Source organism: Caretta caretta, chromosome 4, assembly GCF_965140235.1.
Source record: "Caretta caretta isolate rCarCar2 chromosome 4, rCarCar1.hap1, whole genome shotgun sequence".
Taxonomy (NCBI): domain Eukaryota; kingdom Metazoa; phylum Chordata; order Testudines; family Cheloniidae; genus Caretta; species Caretta caretta.
Genome location: NC_134209.1, coordinates 83,887,616 through 83,915,011, shown reverse-complemented (window position 1 = coordinate 83,915,011; position 27,396 = coordinate 83,887,616). Strand labels below are relative to the sequence as shown.

The 27,396-nt window shown below is 40.2% G+C and overlaps 1 protein-coding gene across 3 annotated transcripts in view; it reads left to right on the top strand.

The window, feature by feature from the left end:
* GLRA3 (glycine receptor alpha 3) overlaps window positions 1-27,396 on the top strand; it is a 148,052-nt gene that overhangs the window by 64,609 nt on the left and 56,047 nt on the right. For all 3 annotated transcript variants that reach the window (XM_048847759.2, XM_048847760.2, XM_075127809.1), the window contains exons 4-5: window positions 18,472-18,695; window positions 25,589-25,671. In XM_048847759.2, coding sequence (XP_048703716.1) covers window positions 18,472-18,695; window positions 25,589-25,671 — 307 coding nt within the window. The remainder of the gene's footprint in view (window positions 1-18,471; window positions 18,696-25,588; window positions 25,672-27,396) is intronic.

The window sequence follows — 27,396 nt, the reverse complement described above, 5'->3', positions numbered from 1 at the left end:
AAGCTTTAATCTCCCTAAGAAATAGCCAGTCATTTGTTTTATATTTCATTCTGTATTTTCATTCACTATAATTATGTCATTCATTTCCACAATATTACATCAAAATGAGAGAGAGAGAGAGAGAATTGCTGAGGGGTGTTGGCAAATAGCCTATTGTGATCCTCCTGTTTGAACAAATGATATTAAAATTAGAAGGGTCACAGGATTTTGAAGACGAAGTTCAAGGAACTAAAGTTGTTTTTGAAAGAAAGAGAAACCACACCAGCCAAAGTTTACCTAATTCTTGTAGGCAACCAGTAAAAGTAATACAAAAAGGAAAAAGGAACAGGATAGATTAAACACTTTAAAGGGTGGTACTGTGAGGGAGATGATAGCTTTGTGGATATTCGAGGCACACCGTAGAATAGAAAGCTAAATAAAGAAGCTGAATTTATCCTTTTTTTGTAGGTTATTTTTAGTTAGGAGGGAGAGAGAATGCTCTTGAGGGCAACATGTCAAAATTTTGGTCATATTTGAAGCCAGGAATTAAAAAGCTTCAGCCCCCAAATAAAAAGCTAATGTTATCTACAGCTACAGTTATCAGCAATGCCTGAAAGGAAAATAAAATAAAATAAAATACCTACATGTCTGAAATGCTGACAGATGAACTTGAAAATATATATTTATAAGAGAAATGTGGCTTTTGGGTGGGAGGGGAAGTGCTACTACAAACAAAGCTGCTGAGTTTTGTACACGTATATAAGCTGTTACAACCCTAATGAGTCCCACCCTCGTGCTAGACACTTAGGCTGCTTTCCTGAACCCAATACTTGGGTCTCACATGCTCTTGGCTTGCTGTAGCTAGTCAGAGTTTAGGCACTGTCTCTCTAGCCTCAAACCTCTAAGTATGCACACAGATGCAGACCCTAGTCTGTTACCAGCTTGGCTGTGGTGTCAATCTGCAATCCACCCCTCGGGTGAACAGATTTCCCCCACCACATGATCCTGTGTTGGGTCACCAACCACCTGAAGTCCAGACTGAAAAAAAAAATCATTTCTTGCAGGTTAGCCACCCTGTTTGGAATATACAGTGTATTGGCAGGGCAATGTCACTCAATGTCAACAACTTCTTGATTATCCTGTAGCAGCTTCCAGAGAAGATGTGTGATATGAGACATTGTCCATGTCAGCAAATGGCTGATTCAATACACAGAGGACCAGTGATACAGAGTTCATAAAATCAAACAGAATTCATAAGTTTTACACAGACATATTTCCCACACTGTCACATAAGCATAGTTGGCAGAAGAGGAGGAGAATGAATTCATGGCTTGAGATTACTGAATCATCAGCTTTATTCATAACACAGAAAACAATGCATACCGTTGTCCTATCCTGTGATATCATTAAAATAAGCTAATGCATGGTAATGCTAGGCCATTAGCTTTTAAACAGAAATCTCCATTAAACAAATAGCACAATATGACTCTAAAATATTATTTCAGTACTATAAAGTGGGAGTTAAATCCTCAAGAACTTATTAAAGCAAAGACTTCCTTGGGCAGCTGCATTGCTTCCTGGAGCTCTGGGGAATGGAGGTAGTGAAGAGGCCACACTCATCTGAAAGGGTTCAGCATCTGCCCAATATGTTAGAAAGCGCGCTGGGGAGTCATTGCCAACCCCTGCCTGGCTACTGTGGAGAAGCTAAGCATGGGTGCTAGCCTCAGACATCTTCAGGCTGAGAGAGCACAGGGACAGTATTGCCTACCCTATAGTTTCAAACATTAGGAGACAACACTTCTTGCGCCCCATTAACTGCATTTTTGAGTGAGTCATGGTTTTTGAACTCTTCACAGAACCTAGTTTGCCTATCATGTGTGCATGTAAACATATCAGGATGGGAATTTAATCTGAAATTAACAAGCTACCCACACAAATGCATGGACTCCCCCTTTTCATCTTGACACAGACTCCATTTTCCCCTTTTAATCTTTGATTAACATCCTTTCCTTCTCTGACCCCATAGGGCCAGGCAGACTTGCTCCTACTACTTTCTAGTCCCACTAATGGCTCAGAGACATGCAGTTGATTTACAATTTTTTTTCTGCCACCTTTACAGTCTATGCAGCCTCATACTATCAGTAACATATAACCATCAACTTCAGAGATAAGAGACAGAGCACAGCTCTGACTCTTCTACTCATCCTCTTTCTCCTTTTAGGCTTCTTTCCTGTGCCTTTTGTAGCACTTGGGCTAATGAGTTAATTGGCCTTTTAACTCTCTCCAGCCCACCCCAGTCTATCACCAGATTAGCACTCCCATAGTCAGGTGTGCTCTGGGTTGACTAATTGGAATTGCAATGATTGATGAACTGACTTAGCTGCTGTTGCCCACCACTCTGTCACACTTCATTTCTCCTCCGGCAGGAATTCTCCAATAGTTTCCCGCACTTCTGCTCCCCTTCACCTGCAATATAATGCCCCAAAACACCCTCTCCTAGGGCAAGTTCCAGCCCATTATATTGTCATGGTCTCATTTTCCCCAAGTTGGTTCAACCACTACATGAACTGGGATGTCCTAGTCTCATTCCTCCCCGTCATCCTCCTCAGCAGGTTCTGTTAGTATCTTACTGATAAGCAGACTAGTGTCAAGATAAACCTTTTATTATGAACAAGAACTATGTAAAGAAATGAGGTACAAAACTTGCATTATTCTGTATAGTTGCAGCCTGTGACTGCCCTGTCTTGGGCTTTTTTTCCTGCCCCAGCAGGAAGAGTGTCACAGGAAACCAAAGACTGCATAAAGAGTATACAGGAAGAGGACTTACTCTATAGCACATCTTCTCTTTTTGGATCCCTTTACTGAACTAAAATACTATTGCATTAAACTAACAAACTATAATAAATGCAATAACTGACTTAACTCTTCAGGCTGCTTAAACACAACCCTACCATTTCTCGAGCAGTCCCTTGGGGCATTTCAGCAGTCTTCCCAATCTGCTATACTGTACACCTTCTTTCCGCAAGTCTTTGTGTGTAACAGATAATTCAGTCTCATGGTCAATAATAGGGTCCATTTGTGAATTGTTTTCATCTGTTTGTCTGCTCTCACACCACTTGTCTCAACCAAATTGTCAGGTATCTTAAGCAGTGTCAAGGTTCCTTCCCCACTCTGAACTCTAGGGTACAGATGTAGGGATCTGCATGAAAACCCCCATAAGCTTATTTTTACCAGCTTAGGTTAAAACTTCCCCAAGGTACAAACCATTACCTTTTGCCCTTGGACTTTATTGCTGCCACCACCAAGCGTCTAACAAATATATAACAGGGAAAGAGCCCCCTTGGAAATGTCTTTCCCCCCAAAATCCTCCCCAAACCCTACACCCCCTTTCCTGGGGAAGGCTTGATAAAAATCCTCACCAATTTGCATAGGTGAACACGGACCCAAACCCTTGGATCTTAAGAACAATGAAGAAGCAATCATATTCTTAAAAGAAGAATTTTAATTGAAGAAAAAGTAAAAGAATCACCTCTGTAAAATCAGGATGGTAAATACGTTACAGGGTAATCAGATTCATGGAGAATCCCTCTAGGCTAAACCTTAAGTTACAAAAAGGCACAAAAACAGGAATATACATTCCATTCAGCACAGCTTATTTTATCAGCCATTTAAACAAAACAGAATCTAACGCATATCTAGCTAGATTACTTACTAAGTTCTAAGACTCCATTCCTTTTCTGTTCCTGGCAAAACAACAACACAGACAGAGAGAGAGCCTTTGTTTCTCCCCCCGTCCAGCTTTTGAAAGTATCTTGTCTCCACATTGGTCATTTTGGTCAGGTGCCAGCGAGGTTATCCTAGCTTCTTAACCCTTTACAGGTGAAAGGGTTTTTCCTCTGGCCAGGAGGGATTTTAAAGGTGTTTACCCTTCCCTTTATATTTATGACAAGCAGATTCTTACAATTCATTTGTAAGATTTTGCCTTTATCTACGTTCTCTGAGTATAAGACAGGTGACTCTTCTTTGATCCCTGGAGCTTTGACTGGCCAGTGCCCATCTTGCCAAATTCTCACCAAGTCTTTGTTTATTAACTGTGGAAGAGGTCTTGCTGTTTTATTGTAATATTTGTCTGATTGTACTTTTCCTGTCTTTTCCTCACTATCACAGATTCCTTAGTTATCCTTTTGTTTTTGTCTTATATCTGGTAATTGAATATTTATACATCTATTGTTGAGGGGCTCAGCTGGTGACTTTCCACAATGCAGCAGTGTAGCTCAATATTGAGTAGTACTAAATATGAATCTTCTCTTATATCCATTTTTTTGGACAAGTTCTAAGTTCTTCACCATAGTACTCTATATTCAGCTAATCCATATCTGGGACTATATGTCTCCTTATGAAAGTCATATATTTTAACAAAGTCCAGGAATTCTCTATTCTTGAACTGTAGTCCATTGTCAGTTGTTACTGTTTGTGGAATTCTATGATGTGGAAATACAGATTTAACTGTTACTGCTCTGGTATCTTCAAGTGTGACTACCTCTGGGAAATTGGTAAAGAAGTCCATCAGAACCAGGTATTATGTCTTCCCAGGCTGGCCAAATTACTTCCAACCTTGTCCTGTGGACTTACAAATTGTTTGTGTGGTTTCATTGATTCTTTCTGCCAGGAATCTCTTCTGAATGAACTTCTGACATGTTCCAGCCCTGTTCACTATTTCTTTGATCTCTGTCTTCATCTGTGGCCATCTCTCTTCCTCTGATTTTTTATTTAGTCATTCACAAGTGCCTTTCATGAATTCATTCCAATATTTTCCTTCTCATCAGGAAACAAAGATCTGTTCCCTTCAAGAACACTCTGGAGATCACTGGTAAATTATTGTTTACAGTTGGGATATTGAGATGGAGTGTTGATTTTTTCCCTCCTTTACTTATTGCTAGTATCACAGCTTGCAGCATCTCATCTTTATGTGTTTCTCTCTCTCATTCAGCCCCTATGACTGAGTATATAGCACAATACTTTTATCATGTTCACAAGTATGTTTACTGCTTGTTCCAGATCATAAGGCTGTGTACTGGCAAGTGGATTACCTGCTCTTGAGAGCGTGTCTGCCATCACTAAGTGGTGCCTGGCAGACATCTGGTATGTTCAAAAGTAGTTGCTGTATCATTGGTGGCACTTCTCCAGGTGCCTTTTTGTGTACTGCAAGCAGCAGCTGGTGATAAGTTTTGGTTTTGAAGCTACAGTCATAGCGAAAGTAATGAAATGTTGTACATCCATATGCCAGACCCAGTTTCTCTTTTTCAATTGGTGCATACATCTTTCTGGGGCTGTCATAGCCCTAGATGCATATGATACTGGCAACCAATATGTTCCATGTAACAGTACTGCTCACAGCCCTCCTTTCAAAGAATCTGGGGAGAGTCTGATGTCTTTCAGTGAACCAAGAAATTGGAGCACTAGAGTGGATGTCAGAATGTGCTTTAAATCCTTGATCTCCTTCATGCTCTGGCATCCATGCCCATTCAGTGCCTTTGTGCAGGAAATGTCTTAGGTGAATTGTGCAAGCTGTACAGCTAAGTATGAATTTGCTGATGTAATTCAACGTGCCTAGCAGCCTTTTAAATCCCTTTGTATCCTCGGGTCTTAGCAGTCAGTACTGCCTGAATCTTTGATTCATTGAGCAAGACTTTTTTGTAGGTCAGTCTCTCTCCCAACTATGTTATTTCTGTTGTTTGAAATTGACATTGGTCTTACTCAATTTAAGGTTATTAGCTCTTGCAATCTCCAGTACTCTTCTCAGTCATTCCTAATGTTCAGTGGCAGTGCTGCCCCAAATGATATCATTAGTGTACACTTTTGCTCCCACTAGACCCTCTAACATCTGGCTCATTGTACAGTGAAATACTTCTGAAGCTAAACATATTCAGAAAGGCAGTCTTAGGAAGCTGTATCTTCCAAATGGTATTTTGAAACTGCCAATTTTGGAGCTATTAGTGTCCAAGGAGATCAACCAAAATCCTGCCACTGTATCTAATTTGCTGAAAAATTTGGCTCCAGCCATTTCAGACATGAGTTCACTTCTTGTGGGCAAGTGGAAGTGTTTCTTTTTATGTTTTTGGTCAGCTCTTTAGGATCCATACACAGCGGTGGTCTCCCTGCTTTTTTCTCTACATTTACTAGGAGTGAACCCAACCTGTTGGTTCTTCTATTCTCCTAATGATAACATTTGCTGTCATGTTTTCCAGCTCTTCTAGCTCCTTTCTTAAGACTTGTAGAGCTTTTCATTTAGCCTGTACTCCAGATTCTTATCTTCTCTTAACCATATCTTGTATATTACTGGAAGTACCCATTTTCTGTGACTACAGCTTCATACGTCTGGTTCTTTCTCTTTCTCTTTCTCTATGGCATGCATCCTCTTAATGAGACTAAGCACCTCACATGTATGTAGGACCAAGAGGTCTTGCTTGCCTCTGTATACCACCACAAACTCTTTATCATTTTCCCATTGCATTTAAGTATCAGTGTGTACTATCCCAACACTGGAACTGTTCCTCGAGTATAGTCTTTCAGACACATTTGATTCTTCCACTTTTTTGTGCTCCTTGCTTCTCTCTATTTCAGTATCTGTAATTAATTTACTTGTCTCCCCGGAGTCTATCTTGTATGTCATATAAGTGCCATTTGTGCACATTTTAATTAGCTAATCTTTTGAGTTTTCAGCCTCCTCTATTATTGAGCTTAGGAACAGCTCTTCCTCTTCACTTGTGGAATCCCTTCCTCCACTTAATACCTATATTTCCTTGCCTTCTCTGCACATTTTAATGTAATGGCTTGGTTTATTACAGTTTCTACATACTTGCCCAGGTGATAGGCATTTCCTATATTCATGCTGGTTGCTACATCACTGGGATCATTTCCAGCTTTCCATGTTTCTGTCTTTGAACAATTTAATTTTTGTGAACTTTTTGTTTGCTACTTTAGCTATAGTAATCACAGTCATGACCTCTGTGCATTTCTCTCAGCTTTTTATTGGAGTTTCTCTTTGTTCTGCTGCTTGGCACATACATATTGCCCTTTCTAGTATCAGACTCATACTCCCGAGTAACCATTCACACGCTTTTTAATTTTTACATGCCAGGACAATCTGGTCTTCAGTGAAAGAGTCTTTAAATATTCCATATTCATAGGACTAATTTTTAATTTTAAATCGGTGACAAACTTCCCCTTCATTCTGTGTTCTGAACATCTGTCCCTCATAAATAACCTTTTTACTAAGGACACAAAGATCCCCAACCATTTCCATTATTTCTGCAAAGCTTCCTCCTTCCTCTCCCCACCACACTGTATACATCTAGGGCTTCTGTGTCTGCCACCATTAAGAGCAGAGCATCTTTTCCTCATCCTCCTCCAGTTTATTTGCCCCCGTGGTTTTCATATACCATTCAAGTTTGAAAGGTTTCCAGGCACATTCAACATTTTTCCACGATTCTCAGGACAGTTAGGGGAGTTACTTGCAGTTGCACAGGCTCCGTGGTAGCCATTACAATGTTAACTTTCTCAACATGGCTTCCAGCACTCTGTGCCTTCTATTGCTGGTCCCATATAGTATCGTACTGATGAGCAGAGACCTGTGTCAACATAAAGTTGTTATAACAAACAGGAACTATGTACAGACACAAGGTAAAAAGACTTTCTGCTGCTCTGTGTAGCTGCAGCCTGTGACTGTCCTGTCTGGGCTGCTGTGTTTCATTCTGCCCCAGCAGTAAATGTGACTCAGGAACCCAAAGACTGCATCTAGAGTATACAGGAAAGGTGGTGTCTTTATGTTTCCTGGAGGACTTACTGTATTGCCCAGGTTCCCTCAATCACTTCTCCCTTACAGGCCCCCATGGAGTCCAGCCCTCCACACCTGAATCGGCAGAGGAAGCTGCTCTACTAATGGCAGGGTAGGGGCCTGGCCTGCACAGATTGCTCCTGTCCATGCTTTGCCCCTGGGCTCCTACATCAGTTAATTCCTTTGCTGCAGTGTAACAGGTGTGTGGCTGGCGAGGCCACTGCTACCAAGCTCAGTTGCTGAGAGGAAAAAAGCAGCTCTATTACGAAGCACCTGCTATGAGACTCTGCCCGACAAGCGGATATCATTTCACAAGCAGCACAGTGCGGCTCTAGTGGTCAATGGGGGAACTGCAGGTAGCTGAGGCAATAGTCCTAAAATTGAGAGCACTGCAGCCACCAAAATGGAACCAGTTCATGACACTCATGATAGTTTACTCAGTAGTGAAAACTCGGCATTATGTAGAGCAGGGGAAGTCAGTAGGTAGACCATGATCCAAATCCATACCTCCAGATGCTTTTGAATGGACTGCAAAAAAATTATTTACTTATCATGATTGTTATTTCAGTGTGAAAAATGTTTCTCTGAAGTCTGGACCTTGACTATACCTTGACCAAGAAATTTGGACCTTGACAAAAAATAAATAACTACCCCTAAAAATAATTAACTACTAGGGGCTTCTTGCAACTTCTCAACTACTCCTACAGCAATGAAAGGTCAATCAAAAAGGTGCCTAAAGAATGTGAAGAAAAGGAGAGAGAGAGAGAGAAAAATGGGGGCAGAGGGAGGGAGGTTGGAAGAGTTATGTCCCTTGACTGTTGGTATGTAGCAGTAGTAGAGGGCCAAATTCTGATCTTATTTACACTGAGATAAACCCAGATTCACTCCATTTCCATCACTGAAGTTTCTCCAGGTTTACACCAATATGACTGAGAGCAGCATTCAGTCCTATTTTGTGTCATTAAATGAAAATTATAGATGATATGTTGGCTCTAAAACAGAGAACTTTTTCTGAATATAAGTAATTTAACTTCAGTTCCCAACCCTGAACATGAAACTTTTCAATTTCTATTCACATGCCACCATTCCTCCCCTCACCCCACACAGTGTTGCTTAGAGTTTTTGGATTTAAAACCATGTGAGCTGAAAGTTTCACATGGTGTTGATCGAAAACCATCGAACAGTCCAGTGTCATTTGAACTCCAGGATCCTTTCAGTTAAAACATTTTGCATTTGTAACGAAGCCTGAATCCAGACCTGGATTTTGATTTTTATATAATATTAATCATTTTCATTTAAAGTGTTTCAGTAAATATTTCATAATTGGTGAACATGCTGGGCAAAATTCATTGATGTGAATGGCATACGGGAATAAAAAAGGAAAAATATCTGTCCCCCTGAGTCTTTTGTTAACATTCTAGAGATTGTTCAAAACCAATATTACAAATCTCAATATTAGATCTACATAAATACCTCTGCTTTCATGCAATTTTAGGTGACTTCACCAGCACTAAATGCTCAAGTGTTTTCTTGAGTGAGGTCTTTTAATGGATTTGAGCTAACAATGGGCATAGTTACTAATAGCAAAGTTACAATTACTCTTCTGAAGTACATTTCCCACAATGCTATTAACTTTTGTATTAGAGGCGATGGTTGCAATTCCACAAGCTTCTCATGTTAAAATGCTGCTGTGACCTAGCACCAACAAAGCAAATGTACCTTTGTTTCATTTTGAATCAGACAAGTTAAAATTCCTGCTTAGAGTTCGGATAGAAATATAAGATGAAATTTTAATGGCACATGAAACTAAAGCTGGCAGGATACTGGGAAAGATCCATCTGTGTGCATGTACATGTGATCTTTTGGTGCAAATGATGATAGTGTCCATAAAGAATGTGTGCAGGTGATCTGCAAATGAAATTTTGCAAATTTGCCTTTATACACTTATCACTGCAGAGCTGGCAGGATCCCAAATACAATGAGAGTTTAATTTCACAAAGAAGTATCCTCACTACGGATGACTACCGCAATGCTTACATGAGTGAATAGAAATATTGTAATTACATGTATAAAGTGACAAGCATAGTGATGTATTCAATATATAATTATAACTTTAATGACGCCTTAGAAATGCTGTACATTCACAGTACTATCAAGTCTATTACTATCACTTTATAATAAAGCAATATGCTAAAAATATTGACTAATATATGGTATTACTTCAGACAATAATTACTGAGCAATATTGTACTGCTCAGATACTGGCAAGCATTATTATTGAAGGTGTAACATTAATGCTTATGAAAGACTGGCTGCCTCAGGGCTTTGCTAATGACCTCCAAGCTAAAGGTTTGGAGGTCACCAGCATAATTCAACCCAACCCAGTAGAGCTTAAACACAATTCCCATTTAAGCGATGGTTGCTGGCCCCACCTCACAAACTTGCGACCATACTTTGCACTAATTGGCAGACAGCAGAAAAGACAAGAACTGCTTGGATCATGGAGACTGAACTACTCCTGTTACTGCTAAAGGAAGTCCCCTAGCAGTCAGGATTGAGGCATGCTAGCAAGGAAACTTGCCCTGCTGCTGTCCTGTAGATAAACAAAGCATTTGATTATCCAGAGCTGTCAAGCAGGATAATCTAGCAGGAAATCTAAACAATTTATTTAAGCCAGAGTTTACGGTTATCAAATTTGTTATAAAAACAGCAAAAATAGCCCACAGGGCTTAATTCTGCCAAGATATACACTTCCTGTATTTCCACTGGCTTTAGCAGGATGGCACAGGGTGTCAGTCAGGTAAAAGTTTGGTCCAGAGCGTCATTGCCATTTGAGAGAGGACAATGTTAGATTTTCGATTGTTTAAAATGTTTCACTTGTTGCCTACATGAAAGTGGGAGAAGGAGTCAGATTACTTCACTGCTAAAGTGATGCTTGTGTAGGCTTAGAAAGCAACTACTTTCCTGACAGAAACAATGGTGTAGGAGGAAGTGGGGGAGGGTACAGGTTTGTTAATAATATCAGCTAATATGAGCTGTGGTACCCAGAAAGAAAGAAACTATTTATATCTACTGCATTTGTGCCTGTGCTCATCAGTCACCAACTAAAGTAGTAAAATGCCCCACCCATGCAGTCAACAAGAGAAGACATTTGAACAACCACAGGGGAGGGATGCAGTGACCATGGCGGGGGGGGGGCAGAAGGTCTGTCCCCCTTCCTTGAGTCTGCTCCTTTCCCATTGGAAATGGGGGGATGGGCTTGCAAATTGGCTTTTGTGGAGCACCTTCCTTGCCTATTTAAGCTCCCTGGGCTTTATAAAAGCTCCTTTTTCTGTGAGCTACCCCACTCTTCCTTTAATATCACGTTGATGCTGTGTTACTCAGGATTCTGTGGGTCTGATCGATTGCCCATTTGGGGATCAGGAAGGAATTTTTCCCATTGCAAAAAATTGGCAGGAGGTCTGATTTTTCCCCCCTTCTTCTAGCCATTATGGAGGCACTGTTAGGTTACAACGTTAAAATGTTTAACATTAGGGTAAGTAAAATTGTGTCAGCTCATTGCAACTTGCAGCCAGTGTTCAGTGTGGATAAGGATGAAAGGGGCCAGCTCCCAGATGGCTCTACCCCCATTTATTGATTGTATGGTGAGAGTCCTGACAACCACACTAGACTCAGTTAAATGCCTGATATATGTGATTAGGGTGTGGGGGACATAGCACTCCTCAACAGTGTTAAGTAAAGTTGTAGCCTGCCACTTAAAGTCCAACCCATTTATCTGTCATTCATTCACCTGTGTGTCCTGATCAAAATAAGCCTTATGCTGAAAGAACTGGACAATAATTTTAATTGCAGGGGAAATTCTTTAGAGGAACAAAATATCAGTCTAAAAATCATTTTATCATCATGACAGTGGTAAAACATGGCCAATGACAAATTATCTTGAATCCTTTGAAAGGCAAAAGGATGCAAATAAAAATACCTTTAAAAAGCTGCCTCTTATTTCAGTAATTTAGAGTTGGAATTAGTACAACCAATTAACCAAGAGAAACTATTGTGCCTAGTATGCTTGTGCTTTATCAAAGGCTTGTAAAAAGCTAGACATTATATTTGATAAACTAATGAATTCTTTATAAATCACCAAGTTCCAGTGAGACAGTCAACATTCTGGCATTTACCATACTGCGAGAAGGTAGTACTGTGTACCTCAGCATAGTGAATCAGAAGTTAACAGACCTTATAAAGGCTTGAGCACTATAAATCTTGCCCATGCTGTTGCATGGATGGGGTAGTTGGGCCAAGTAATCCACTAAATGTGCAGTCGCCCTCATACAACCAATGAAACTGCTGAATGCAAATTAGCAGTAGAGTATTGGGTGGTGATTGGTTGAGTTACCTCTGATAGCATAATGGCCTAGGACTGTTGGCATGTCATAGATACATGCCTTACTGTTGCAAGGCTGTAATTAGAAAAGTCAAAATAGCTGAGAACTTAAAAATTGGATGGTAACAGACTGAATTTTTGAACCTAGTGATATTCTATTTTTTAAAAAAGAGAGCTTTCAGCCTGCTTGTAGCTGTTTCTATCACTTCACACAACTCAAAGGCATCCTAGAGTTCAGAGTTCCTTATTAGATAGGACTTAATATACTCACACTGATTGCATCAACCTAGTCACAGGTTAGCAAATAGTACTTAGCTAGTCATCCAATTTTGTTTCATCTACTGAAGAAATATGCACAAACAAGGAATTTGTTATTGCATGTATAGATTTTATTGTAATGGTTCGGTTGATGTCCTAACATGGTCTCTCTCACACACTGCACGTACAGTTTTGCTGTAGGGGTAGAAGGAAGGACAATAGGACTGACGGTATCTGTCAGCCATTGTACACCACAAAAACCAGGGCACAGGAGCTCTAGGGATTACAGCAGCCTTCAGGTGTTAGAGGTGGCCACAGAGTGGTTCCACTGTCCTTCCACAGAAATCATCCCTCCTGGCTTTCTCCCTGCCTCAACACTTGAGAAACTTCCTCGGCACGGACTTTTCTGTGCTATGCAAAGGGGGCAGGATTGACCTCTATGCACAAGTAGCAAGTGAGAACTGAAGGGGTCCTGCCAACTTTTTCAGTTATGAAAATTAGGAACTATAGAAGAGTGTTATTTAGTAATCCACAGAGAAAAACAAATCAACAAATCAATGCCGGCAGTTGAATTCTGCTCTTTGTTTACACAAAAACATACTACCTGTTTAAAGAATTTACACCTCATGCCCACACTGTGTAATTACTAGCTCAGAACAATGAGCACTTGTTTGTCCTTCATGAAGCTCTAGTAAAATGTATAACCTTTTTTATACAGTTTGATTTTTGATATCTGAAAATGAGACTGCTTCATTAATAGTTTTGAGAGAGGATAACTACTGAATGTTCTTTGACTGCCATGCAAGTTAAACCAATACAAATCTGATCCCAGCTTGAGAGGGCTACTGAGGCAAGTTGACATTCAGCATTGGTTAATGTAGTCTATAACAGATTATTTATTTTCCACCATTGCTTCTTTTATGTATACTTTCCACTGTGAATTTTTAACCTCCCCTCCAACTTCCCTTCACTCACCAACATTTAGGGCTAAATTCCACTACCAATATTCACACGGAGGAGCCCCTTACTCCACAAATAACTGCATTGATTTCTCATTGTACCCTCTGTGGGGAGAGTAAAGTAAGTAGACGAACATGTTTTACTTGCAATAAATATTAATTAAGAATTAAATGATGTCTTTTTTACGAGCCCTGCCTAAAGTCTCACAGAGATTCACAATCTCCCTCCCAATTTTCTTCTGCTCCAGATCTATACATAGCATAGTGAACATCCCCACAGCATGCTGGCACAACTGCACTGGCCCGTGAACTGGGGACACAGAGCCTAGGTTCCTCCCATTTTCTACTCACTCAAACTCATATGCATGGATGGGGGGGGCGGGCATGACAACCCCCAAAGAGGTCTCTCTCTCCATACACACAGTTCCCCACAGTATCGGCAGAGGAGTAAGATCATGCCTTATGCCCCTATATTTCCCTACACAGGCATGCAGAATGGACCACAATCTGTCCCAAGGGGCTCAGTTTCAGATTCAGAGTAAGAAAAAGGCTGGTGCTACACCTAGGAAGGAGTAAAAACCACAGTCCTGCTTCCACCTTGCCATTTTTTGGAAGGGAAGACGTCACCCACAAAGGTACTAGCAAGGAGCTGCCTTTGTTTTCAGGGTTGTTTGCAGCCACTGTGCAAAAGATGGAGACTTTTTTCACTCTCCTCCATTTCTGCACTTGCTGGGCATTGGCCCTAAACTAGCAGTAATATTAAAATGGATGAAGATTAGTACTACACCCATACTGCTCCAACCTTATGCTTAATGACATGGATGTATGGTTGATTTTGTCATAGAAGGCTTTTACACACATGCTGGGAATCATAGAAATGTAGGACTGGAAGGGACCTTAACAAGTCGTGAAGTCCAGGCCCTTCTGCTGAGGCAGGATCAAATAAATGTAGACCAACCCTAATAGATGCTTGTCCAACCTGTTCTCAAAAACCTCAAATCATCGGGATTCTACAATCTCCCTTGGAAGCCTATCCAGAGTTTAAGATTTTCCTAATATCTAATCTAAATCTCCCTTGCTGCAGATTAATCCCATTACTTTTTGCCCTACCTTCAGTGGACATGGAGAACAATGGTTCACAATCCTCTTTATAACAGCACTTAACATATATGAAGACTTTTCAGGTCCCCCATCAGTCTTCTTTTCTCAAAACTAAACATTCCCAGATTTTGTTAACTTCTCTGCGGAGAGGTTAGATTTTCTGAATTTTTTCTCATTTTTGTTGCTCTCCTCTGGACTCTTTCCAATTTGTCCACATCTTTTATGAAGTACGGTGCCCACAACTGGACGCAGTACTCCAGCTGATGCCTTACCAGTGCCAAGTAGAGCAGGACAATTACCTCCTGTGTCTTACATACAATGCTGCTTTTAATACACCCCAGAATGATGTTTGACTTTTTCACAACTGCATCACATTGTTGAGTCATTCAATTTGACATCCACTATTATTCCCACATCCTCATTATCAATACTACTAGCCCATTATTCCCCATTTTGTAGTTGTGCATTTGATTTTTTCCTTCCCAAGTGAAATACTTTGCACTTATCGTTATTCAATTTCACCTTGTTGATTTCTGACCAATTCTCCAATTCATCAGGATAATTTTGAATTCTAATCCTGCCCGCAAAAGTGCTTTGAATGCCTCCCAGTTTGGCACCTGCAAGTCTAAAATATAATCTACACTCTATTAGCCAAGTCACTAATGAAAATATTAACTAGTACCAGATCCAGGACTGACCCCCGTGGGACCTCACTAGAGACACAATCCCAGTTTGACAGTGAACATGGTCTTTGAGAATGATCTTTCACCCAGTTATGCACCCAGTTTATAGTAATTTCATGGAGACTGCATTTCCCTAGTTTACCTCTGAGAATGTCCCATGGGACTATGTCAAAAGCCTTACTAAAATCAAGATATATCATATCTACTGCTTCCCCCCATCCACAAGGCCAGTAACGCTGTCAAAGAAGGAAATTAATTTGTTTTGGCATAATTTATTCTTAACAAACCATGTTGGCTCTTTCTTATGACCTTATCATCTTCCAGGTGCTTACAAAGTGATGGAATAAATTATTAAACAAATATCTTTCCAGGTATGTAGGTTAGACTGACTGGTCTCTAAGTCCCCGCCTCCTCTTTGTTCCCCCTTTTAAAGATAAGTACTACATTTGCCCTTCTCCAGTCCTCTAGTACTTCAACTGTCCTCTATGAGTTCCTGAAATAATTACTAATGGTTCCGAGATTGCTTCAGCTAGTTCCTTAAGTACCCCAAGACAAAATGTCATCAGGCCTTGCCAACATGAATACATCTAACTTATCTAAATATTCTTTAACCTGTTCTTTTCCTATTTTGTCTTGTGTGTCTTCCCCCTTGTTTCTTAATATAATTGTGTTGAGCATCTGGTCACCACTAACCTTTTTAGTGAACACTGAAGCAAAATAGGCATTAAACACTTTAACCTTCTTGATGTCATCAGTTATTAGCTCTCCTTCCCTGCTAAGTAGAGGACCTACGCTTTCCTTTATCATCCAATTAGTTCTATCCTCCAGCTGATCTTGTATTTCAATATACTGTTTTTGTCTGGATATTTGATCAGGATAGATAAGTAGGTCCTGACAGAATGGTTCACGTGCACACTTATCTCTATGGTAGCCTCTGATGATCAAGGAGAAAGACACTGGTGATCAAGGCCTAGACCCTCGAAAGTCGTTAAGCACCAGGCTGCCATTGAGGATTTGGGCCCAATTTTTAGTAGTCTGTGGGTCAGATTTATCCACTATTACTCACATTGAGTAGCACCTTACTCCACAAGTGTTTCCAATTATAACAACAGAGCTAATCGTGGAGTCAGATGTGTAAGTATTGGAGAATTAGGTCCTTTTGCATCTATCACCTTTAATTATATAAACACGACCCTTAACACCATTACCAGATACCATAAAACCAAACCTCAAAAACTGTGCTTAAAACATGCTTTCAAATAAATTAAGGGTCAAATCCTTGGAAATGCTGAGCACCTGCAATAGGACTTCAGAGGTATGTATCCCTGACAGTATAGTTTCCACAGAGGTGATGATTTGAGACTACCCAAATATGCAGTTTATAAAGATAGGTACATGGAAACATAACATTGAATGATATTCTGATAAATCAATGTTTTACTGAACATTCCTAAGACATTCCCTACTTACAATTTTTTAACATAATTTATCTAGGAATTTGGACAGCTTTTCAGATGTTATAAAATAAATCTCTCCAAATTTGAAGCTATGCCAATGTGTCTTAATGATATTATCAAACATAAGCCTACAACTTTGCCATTTAAGTGATCTAATAAAAAATTAAGTAGCTGGGGATTTTTTCTTATTCCCTCAATTAATTCCCTTTTGAAGGTTAACTTCCCTTCCTTTCTTAGTAAAATGCATAAAAATGTGCTATATTAAAAAGACATACAATTCAACTCAACATGTAAAGGCTATCAGAATGTGCTGGTTACGAATACTTTATTGCTTCCGGAGACCATTTTTGTACTTTACCCTCGTCACTCAGCTGGAGACTGTTTAATCCCAGAATCAAACTAAAAATATTGCAGTTTTGTAAAGAATGACAGTCCCCAACTTTAAATTGTGTCTTTTGTTATATTAGTAACTGCTTCCCTTTATACCAATGTCACATGAAAGAGATGGTGTGGAATTCAAGTCAAGCATTAAATCCTTTGATGACTTTAACCTTCAGAAAGTTGTGATGTGTAGTGGTTAGAGCAGTAGCCTGACAATGCTGTGTTTTCCATATCTGCAATGTACATTGCTTGTGTGCACCTGACAGCATTGTCTTTGATTTAATTTAAAAAGTCCTTGCAATAATATATTATTGAAGAAAATTAAGAACATCATGTTACAACCAATGGTGGATTAAGGCATAAGCAGTATGGTCCATGCCTATGAAGTCAACTTTTGAAGTCACATGAGATCACAATCTTAGATTTCATTTAAATAAAATATTTCTAGCCTTTGTGGTTGTGAATAAGAGCCCAACTATACCTGCTACAGCAATTTCTGCCAGGTTGTGCAGACAGCCCAGAATAACTGGAAAGATTTAAACAGCTCCATGCATCTCAACTCTGACAGCTGTTGGTTTTAGGGTGCCCTCCAATAACACAATATTGTCATTGTGTAGTGAAGGTAAGTCTTCCTGCTGCCATTATGTCATGATGATGATGCCTTCTCCTCGTCTGTCAATCATAAGTAATTATATTATGACCCCCATTATCATAGTTCTGTATTTATCCTCATACCAACCCTGTAAGACAAGGAAATGCTACTATCCCCATTTCACAGATGGAGAACTGAGGCACAGAAAGATGAAATAACATACCCAGGAAATATGTAGCAGAACAGGGATTTGAACCAGGGTTTCCAAAAGCCAAGATCAGTGCCCTAATCACTGACATATCCTTCATCTCATGGGTCAGAGTTCTCTATGTGGGTGGATGCGGAGTCTTCTTTCTCTGGGACACAACCCAGCTGGCCTGAAGACAGGAAGAGGGAGATGGAGAATGCTGTGCCTACAAAAGATGAGAAGGGTCAGATCCCACACAACACCAGCAAATTACTTTTATGTGCTATAGCCCAAGCAGGGGTTGAACTGCACTATGGGGTGGAGTTTGAGGTGAGGTCTATCTTCAGCCCTCCATTGCCTTAATGTATCCCTAGTTATGATTGTTTCCAGTTGTCCTGAAATGTATCTTTGCTATTACCTATTGTATAACTACTAATCATTACAAGTAAGGTTTGTGTTATGCAGGAGGTCAGGCTAGATTACCACAATGGTCCCTTCTAGCCTTGGAATCTATGAAGCAAGGTATCATGCTGGCATTCATGGACATAAATCATTTGTCATCTATTGAAGGTTAGGGGATTACACAGCTAAGTGATAAAATAAAAGCTAAAGCCCATATCCTTGATAAAGCTTTGCCTGTTTTGTCTTTCACTTAGGATTACCGAGTGAATATCTTTCTCCGTCAGAATTGGAATGATCCACGCCTTGCATATAGCGAATATCCAGATGACTCTTTGGATTTAGATCCATCCATGTTGGATTCTATTTGGAAACCTGATTTGTTCTTTGCTAATGAAAAAGGTGCCAACTTTCATGAAGTTACGACAGACAACAAGTTGTTACGAATTTTCAAAAATGGAAATGTTCTTTATTCTATCAGGTGAGTCTCTGATAAAGGAATCTTTTTTAAAAAAAAAATACTTTTAACAGGCAGGGACACTTGGAACCGAATATCTCCAATTGTTATTTAATTGTGCAATTAAATTATGCAGTGAAGTCAATGTGAGTTTTGAGTGCTGAATTGGTATTACAATAGCACCCACAGCCTCGACAGAGAACAGGGCCTTATTATACTGGGCTGTTTACTTACACATAGTAAGAGATCACCCCTGCCCTGAAGAGCTTATGATCTAAATAGACAAAATAACTTACAGAAAAAAATAAAGAATTATTATTCCCATTTTACAGGTGAGGAACTGAATCACAGAGAGATTATGTGGCTTCCCAAGGGCACACAGGAAGTTTTTGGCAGAGCCAGTGAGAAAATGCAGACCTCCTGAGCATTAATATTTGGGCAGGACTATAAATTGGTTCAAGCTCTAGCCTTCATTCTAAATATTTTTCCATGATCACAAATGTTCAGGAGACCAGAGATGATGCTTTTCACATAGTCCTGTCCCCCCAAGCATTTCCTCCTTCCTTCATTTAATTGTTGTAGCTGTTCTTAAAGGTGGAAACTAGGAACAGTTTAATATATCAGTAGCCACATAGTACTCAAAGAGCTGCTCACATATTACTGGGAGGGGGAAACATTTTGGAGACAGACGTATTAACTTTTTTTTTTTTTTCACATTTTGTGAAACTTTTGAGAAGTTGTACCTACCTAACACGTAATAAAACGAATATTGACAAAATCAAGTTACTCTGATGATTACCGCCTTGCTTCTCTTCTCCTCTTTCCCACTTCTGCTCTGGCATTACTGTAGCAGCCAGTATTCTCCTAAACACCTACATCCAGAACCTCAAAAGGTATTTAGGCACCTAACATTGATTTCAGTCCTTAACACTAGAGATGACTGCCTTGTACCATTTGAAAGTTAGGCGTTGAAGCTTTCATAAGGTGTATGTAATTGGTTTTTAGCTCTAAACACTTCTTAAGGTATCACCCATTACTTGTAGAAACTGAGGTGTGTGTGTGGGGGGGAGAGATAATAGTAATCAAAAAGGTGTGATTTCAGTGTCCCATGTGGTATTTCACAAATTAGGACTAGAAGTCAATAATAAAGCATTTCAGGAGTGAAGTTCTAGGACCTGATTTTCCTTTGCATTACATTTCAGTTTTACACTAATCTCCACTTTACAGTTTCCTGTGTCCTAAAAAATCCAATCTACTTGACAGATTTATTTGTAAAATACATCTATCACCATTGCCATAAGAAACAGCAATTCAATTTTACAATGACAGCCAAAATTTTGATCAACTGCACTTTAACTCATTTTTCAGCATTCCCCTCTGTTTTATGATAGTACAATTTGGAGCAAAGTGTACTCTTTTCATTTGGTGTTTCACCTTGCAGGCTTTTAGGGTATTGCATTCTACTGTGAGGCCTTTTGGTCTGACAAAGAGAGGAGTCTGCATATAAACTGATGCATTAGAAGTCTGGACAAAATGCTGTTCTCGTGTTTGGGTGCACAACTGGGGGAAGAGTGCTCAGGAAGTCCCCCTCCTTCCAATGTTACAGGGCAGCAGTTTGTCTTGATTAGCAGGTGGGATCCCTGGCAAATTTTTCCAACATCATTTCTATGTCTCAAGGAGGTCTGGTTGGCCAGTCTGTGGAAATAGTCAAGGCCCCCGTTCTCTTGCATGCACTCGGCCATTGACAGCTGACTGTCAGGGGGCACAAAGTACTCCCATTTTGGAGCATGAGTAAGGAGCACTGCTGCATGAACCGTCTCCATATTCTCTAATTCATGCTGACATGCACTGGCAAGATGGCTCTTGGAATCTGTTCAGACACTATCATTCTGAACCATCCTGATTCCCCCTCCTAATTTCATATGGCACAGATTGGCAAGGGTAAGAGTTGGATTAAAGGCCCAGAGTTGGATTTAAGGCTCAAATCCAAGCCCCACTGAAGTCTCTGAAAGTTTTGCTAATGACTTCAATGGGATTTGGTCTGTCTTGTCTAGATGAGGTAGAATGGAGTAGTTTGAATGCACATTGAAAAGAATGTGATACATTACTGTACTAAAGGTATAAAACCAAACATTCATTGTGCTGAGAGTAAACTCCAATTAGTTCATAGAATTCTTATGGTGCCAGGGTAATTCCAGTGATTACTCTACCATAATTTAATTGCCAAAAAATTTCAACAGGACCAACAGACCCAGTCAATAAAAAAAGACTCAAAATTGTATAATCAACATGTAGATGAGTATTCATCTGAATTTAAATTAGTTTTGCATTTGTTGAATATAGACAAGGTAATTCTGAAATAGTTGTCATTCAAAAGAAAACGTTGACAACCTTTAAAGTGCTGAGTTTTCTTTTTCCACCAAACGTAATTGCAAGTGAATAACATATGCAGACCAGAAGTGAATGATGAATGTAGTCACATATATACGTTAGTAACCATGAAAGAGCCATTTTTCAATTTAGACTTTGTTTTAAATTAGAATTTACATTTAGACTTGTTTTTTTGGGAAAGTAAAGACAAGGGGTCAGATTATCAGTCAGCCCCCATAATGGGGACCTTCCATAACAGGGCAGTTGTGGTTTCCCCTTCTGTAGGGGATCCCTGCCTACAGAGAACCCCAAAGTGCTGTAAAGCTGGCATACCTGGCTCCATGCACACAGTGCACCAAAAGTGGGAAGGGGCATGGGCAAAACATTCTGTGTACTAATGATCCATGGCCAATGGAACAATATCTCATGCCCTCCAACTCTAACTTGTTCTTGAGGCCAAAATGGATTGACCCCAGAGTTCTGGGGGAGGGGCACAAAGGTGCTGGAAAGTCTTATTCACACTGCACCTAACCTTCTGCAGGCTGACCTGTTGAATTTGACAGCAAGCTGTTCATCTCAAACATCAACCACTACCATCATTGTCAGGTAATGCTGCCAGTGTCCTCCTGCCTTAAAACTTGCAGACCTTGCATCTACATTTGCCCTCCGACAGATGTTTCCATGAGAGGTCATTGTGTGACAGTCTACTTGCTACATTTACATACCTTTTCTGGTTGTATCGGTAGCTACAGAGATTTACTTTTGCCAGCATCTTTCTCTGATCAGTTGCAGGGATGTGATTGTAAAACAAAGTAGTCACAGTGAAAGGTCATTTGCATCACCTGCAAGCCTTTTCTAAGTGCTGGCATGGAGCCTAAATAAATGATGTACGGCTAAAAGTAAACGTGTATAATTAAAAATACAAGTGTTCAGCAATAGATAATAAAACCTTTTCAGCGTGCTATTTCTGCAGAAATTGGTATTTAGGTCTTTTTATAGTCCATATGTTCAAGCAGAAGCAAACTTCATATGAAGTCAATGGGACTTTTGGGATGAAAAGGAATCCAGGGATCACATCCATTGTCTATATTCTCAGGTCTGTTCTATACTTAAAACTTAGATCAATATAGCTATGGCACAGAGGGGTGTCAAAAATCCACAGGCCTGAGTACTATGGCTATGCTGACCTAACTCCCAGGGTAGATGAGGCTAGGTCAATGGAAGAATGCTTCTGTCCATCTAATATTGTTCAGGGCAGGAGAGTTCCTTCAGCTACAGAAAAACCCTTATTTTGCTACAGTCTGGACTACAAGCTTACAGTGACAGCTACAGCACTGTAGGTGTACTGCTATAGCACCTATAGCGTAGGCATCGCATCACTCTGGTATAATTATCATGCATCTGGGATAAGAGAGTTTAGTAATATACTTTGTGTAAGGGTCAAGAAGAAATCCGGTAAGAAATCCTCTTAATTGACACTATTACATTTTCTCTTAACTGAATGTTACCACTGAGTGGATCCAAACGAAGTTGAAAAATGTTGATTACATTTAGTTCTAATTCAAGGTAGTGTGACAAAGTTCCTGCTCTACCTTGGTGGGTCTTGTGCTTATTGGCGGATTTGCTCACCTTGGAGCTTCACAGCAACCCTCAGCTTGGCCGTTTTTCTGAATTCACAGTCCAGGTCGACTCCTCCTGTGTCTGACCAGGAGTTGGGAGGATTTGGGGGGAACCTGGGCCCACCCTCTACTCCGGGTTCCAGCCCAGGGCCCTGTGGAATGCGGCTGTCTAGAGTGCCTCCTGGAACAGCTGGGCGACAGCGACAACTCCCTGGGCTACTTCCCCATGGCCTCCTCCCAACACCTTCTTTATCCTCCCCATAGGACCTTCCTCCTGGTGTCCAATAATGCTTGTACACATCAGTCCTCCAACCGTCCGCGTTCTCACTCTCAGCTCCTAGTGCCTCTTGCTTCCAGCTCCTCACACACACACCACAAACTGAAGTGAGCTCCTTTTTAAAACCCAGGTGCCCTATTAGCCTGCCTTAATTGATTCTAGCAGCTTCTTGATTGGCTGTAGGTGTTCTAATCAGCCTGTCTGTCTTAATTGTCTCCAGAAGGTTCCTGATTGTTCTGGAACCTCCCCTGTTACCTTACTCGGGCAAAAGGGACCTACTTAGCCCGGGGCTTATATATCTGCCTGCTATTACTCTCCTATAGCCATCTGGCCCAACCCTGTCACAGTACTGTAATACTAAACTTTAATTTAGCAATTATGTCTAATCAGCAGAATAACACAGAGCTCTCTTACAATCAGCACTGTCCACTTTATAACAGCACCACTATTTATGTATTTATTTATCATGAGTAATTTCCGCTGGATTACATATAGTATCATTACTCGTAGAATCAATCAGAATACTTTATACTCACATTTTGATCACTGAATTTAATATTTCTGTATTAGTATCTTTGTAGCAATTTATAACTGATAAATTAGTCTTGGATCATAAAAAGCTGCCTATTAGTCTGTGGCATAGTACCCCAAAGAAAGAGGTGAAAACCTAATTCCTGGAAACACTGCAAATTAGATTGGATAAAGTCAGATTTACAGCATTGTTTCTCAAACTGGGGTCTGCAGACCACTGGGGGTCTGCAAGCGTAGTCCAGTGGGTCCACAGGCCCCACTGATCCCAGCACCTCTTGCATGCCAGGGAGTAGCTGTTCTGTGGCATGCAGGAGGCACTTGGAAGGAGGGGAAGGAATCAAGTCTGGGGCTGCCAGCCCTGCTGATCAACTCCTACAGCCCCCTCCCAGTGCTTCCTGCATGCCAGGGAACAGCTGTTCAGCGGCATGCAGGAAGGGCTGGGAGGGCGGGGGAGGACCGAAGATGGGGTGTGTTTGGGGTAGGCGTGGAGCAGGGGCGGGGAGAGGTGGAGTGGGGGCAGGGCCTGGGGCTGAGTGGGGAATTTGGGGGATTATGCACAATTTTAAATCAAAATGGGGTCCTTGGTTGCTAAAGTTTGAGAACCGCTAATTTAAAGTATTCTGGGGGGGAAAGAAATCCTGCATTAGCAAGAAAGGCCTACATTACCAAATAAGCCTTTACCATTTCTTGCTTAGGCCCCCAAGTCAGCAAAACATTTAAGCACATATTTAACTTTAAACTGTGCTTAAGTTCTGTTTAAATCAACTGAAGTCATTGGGCCTGATTCCCATTTACCCTAAGGCATCTTTACACTATGCATTACATTTTGTGGCCTTTTTATACTGCCAGAGTGGTGTAAACGGGTTGTACTGCAAAGCAGCAGCAACTCATTGACTTCCATGGGACTTGAAAACATGCTTAAGTCCTTTGCTGAACTGGGCTTCATATGATAGGGCTTTATTGTACCTTATAGCACTGCCCCATGCAGAAGGTGGTGAGGGACTGCACCACCTCAGTGGAAACAGCAGGTCCAGTTTGCCTCCAGAGTTTCCCAGCACACCAGGGTAGAATGCCCAGAAGATGCTGCTCTTGCTACCTTCTGTGGCTGGCTAGCTCTATTAGCCAGTGTGAGTTTGAGGGGTGGAATGAGACTCGACCTTTCTGTGCCCCTTTTGGGATGATCTGTGTCTCAAGAGATGCTATTAGGGAAGAGTCCCTCTGCATATTTTTGACTGACTCCTGCATAGGAGGAGCATATGGAAGGAAGGGTCCTTGTAAGGCTGCTACTCACCCACCCAAAGACTAGCCAAAATTTGATCCATACTATATAATTTTCAACAGTATGCTGTCAAAGAAACTACACAAAAACTGAAAGGCCAATAAAATATCTCCATGATATGATTCACAGTAGGAACTATGAAAGCAAGACTGTTTTCTTTCTCTGTGCATCTCTTCTTTCTTATCCCTAACAAGTATCACACTAAATATAAATTATGGTATTATTTTCATATTTAAAAATAAGTTTAGTGCCTATAGAACTGCAACATGGTTTACTAGAAATATTATGCCACAAAATGCAAGTGGTTTGTGCAGTTTAAAATCACAGGTGCATTCCTTTGGTATAATACTGACACCCGAAACATCACCTTTAACATGTTCATGTTGGGAATTTAACTGTATTGCCTTTTAGGATACAAATGCTTATATTACTCTTCCAGCATGAGTTGCACCTCTCATCTGTTATGTAATTCCTTAGGGGAGAGCGACTTGGTAAACTGTATGCCAAGGATATGCAATACTGTAATATCTTTGTACTTTATAGTAATATAAAAAATGTCAACGCATTTCTGTGGAATACCCACTGAGTTTGAGAATATGGTTGTAATAAATAATATTTTAGATTAGTTTTATGTTTTGACTCTCCTTTTCTTTTTAAATCACAAATGCAAAGCAGGATTCTTACAAGAGAGTCAGAATGGTTCAATTGGGTTAGAGTGTTTCTTACAAATACATTGAGTTATTTTCAACTACCACTAACCACAGGTGTGTTAACATTTTTGTTCTATGTCCCCCTATGGTATTAGAGGTATATTTTTAATAATGGTTTTGTATTCTTTCAGATTGACTTTAATACTGTCCTGTCCAATGGATCTCAAAAATTTCCCAATGGATGTGCAAACATGTATAATGCAGCTGGAAAGTTGTAAGTGTGAACAAAGTATTCTTCTACGAATAACTGTATAAAGATGACAGTACATGCTGGGATAGAAAAGGTGGTAATATAGAGAATTCTGCCTTTTCAAAATAAGCATGTTTTGTTAATGTTCTGTACAATTATGGCCTTCCCATACAATATACAGCACTGCTTGAATCCAAAAAATTTCTTAAGGGCCAGAGTCTGCCATCCTTTGAGTAGTATTATGCAGATAGTAAATTCCTTCTCAGCATGAGTAAGGGTTGTAGATTCTGGTCAATAAGTTGTAAAGTATTATTTATTTTGAGAGGTTTGTGGAATTATTTCAGAAAAGTTCCATTATTCTAAAATATGAGCTTTGGTGAGTACTTCCAGTTTAACAAATTCAACCTGATTTCAGAGACCTGCATTTCAGTATTATAGTATTCAGTTTTTAGCATGACTATGCAGTATTTTTTCCTAGAATGCTGTTCATTTTTAAAAAATGTAACACTGTATGTTTACATAAATTCTTGATTCTATTACACAAATGTCCGTAACATCAGAATATGGCCCCTTCTTCACTAAGGACCCTTTCTAAAGTCTTTACTCAGAGTTGGCAGGAAAAGGATGGTACCCCAACAAAATAAAGTGAGAGACTAGTCTACACACTCTGTGAATACGCTGAAATCCATGGGGATCCAGAAGGAACAGAGTCAAGAGTCATCCATACAAGGCCCTGCTCCTCTGATCTGGCCCAGCTCTGTAGCTCTACAATATCCCCATTAGATTCCCATGTCTCTGGCTTTCCTTGGGATCATCCTAAAAGGGGGATTTTCCCAACATAGAGGAGAGAGCTGTGGAAAGGAAATAAATCCTCTGGCAAAGGAATCTCCACTTGGCAAAGATAGGATGATATGCGTCCCCCACGTACTCCATCCCTCAGCCCACCCACCTTCTCAACCCATATAACTCCTTGAATCCACAGAACACCCTGTCTAGGATCCATGGAAAAGGCAGCATATTGAGCCCTCTCTATAAGGGTGGCAGAGACCTACATATGGAAGGGACCATCCAGGTAGAGATCAGTTGAACATAAATATGCCCCTTGATCTTTACCAAGTCAAAACTTCTTCTGACATCAAAGGACTGTATAATGAAGACTTACTGATGGACTCAATGGAATTTGTACCACATAACCAGCTTGCCATTTAATGTAGCCAACAAAAAACAGTAGGGAAAGAAGGGCCTAGTGGTATTAAGTTCTTCAACTTAAAGCATTAAAATATATACAAAGAGTGAAGCTTTAACACAAAACACAGCATTTATTATGTTCTAATAATTCCACCCTGGAAAAAGCAAGCATACTAGTCGAAGTAATTTATATGCTATCTTTGTTAGGCCTCCATTTGAGTATACATATCTCCTTAATTGGAAAAAGATTTAAGACTTCAGATTAAAGGAACAGTTCAGTTGAAATACATTTGAGTTAACCACCACTCTTGTGAAATACCCACCACTCATGTGAAACAAAAATGATGCTTGATAACGCTTTATACTATGCATAATATCTATCTCAGGATGTCCATTAAAACAAAATGCAAGGTGAATATGTCGGAGCATTATTTCTTTCCACAATCTAAACTATGCCCATGCTAATTTTTTAAAAAAAATAATCAAGGCCCAGATGACTCTCCCTTTGATACATAAATGGAGGGGAGGCTCTGTTCACAAAACTCCCTCCAGCTATGAGAA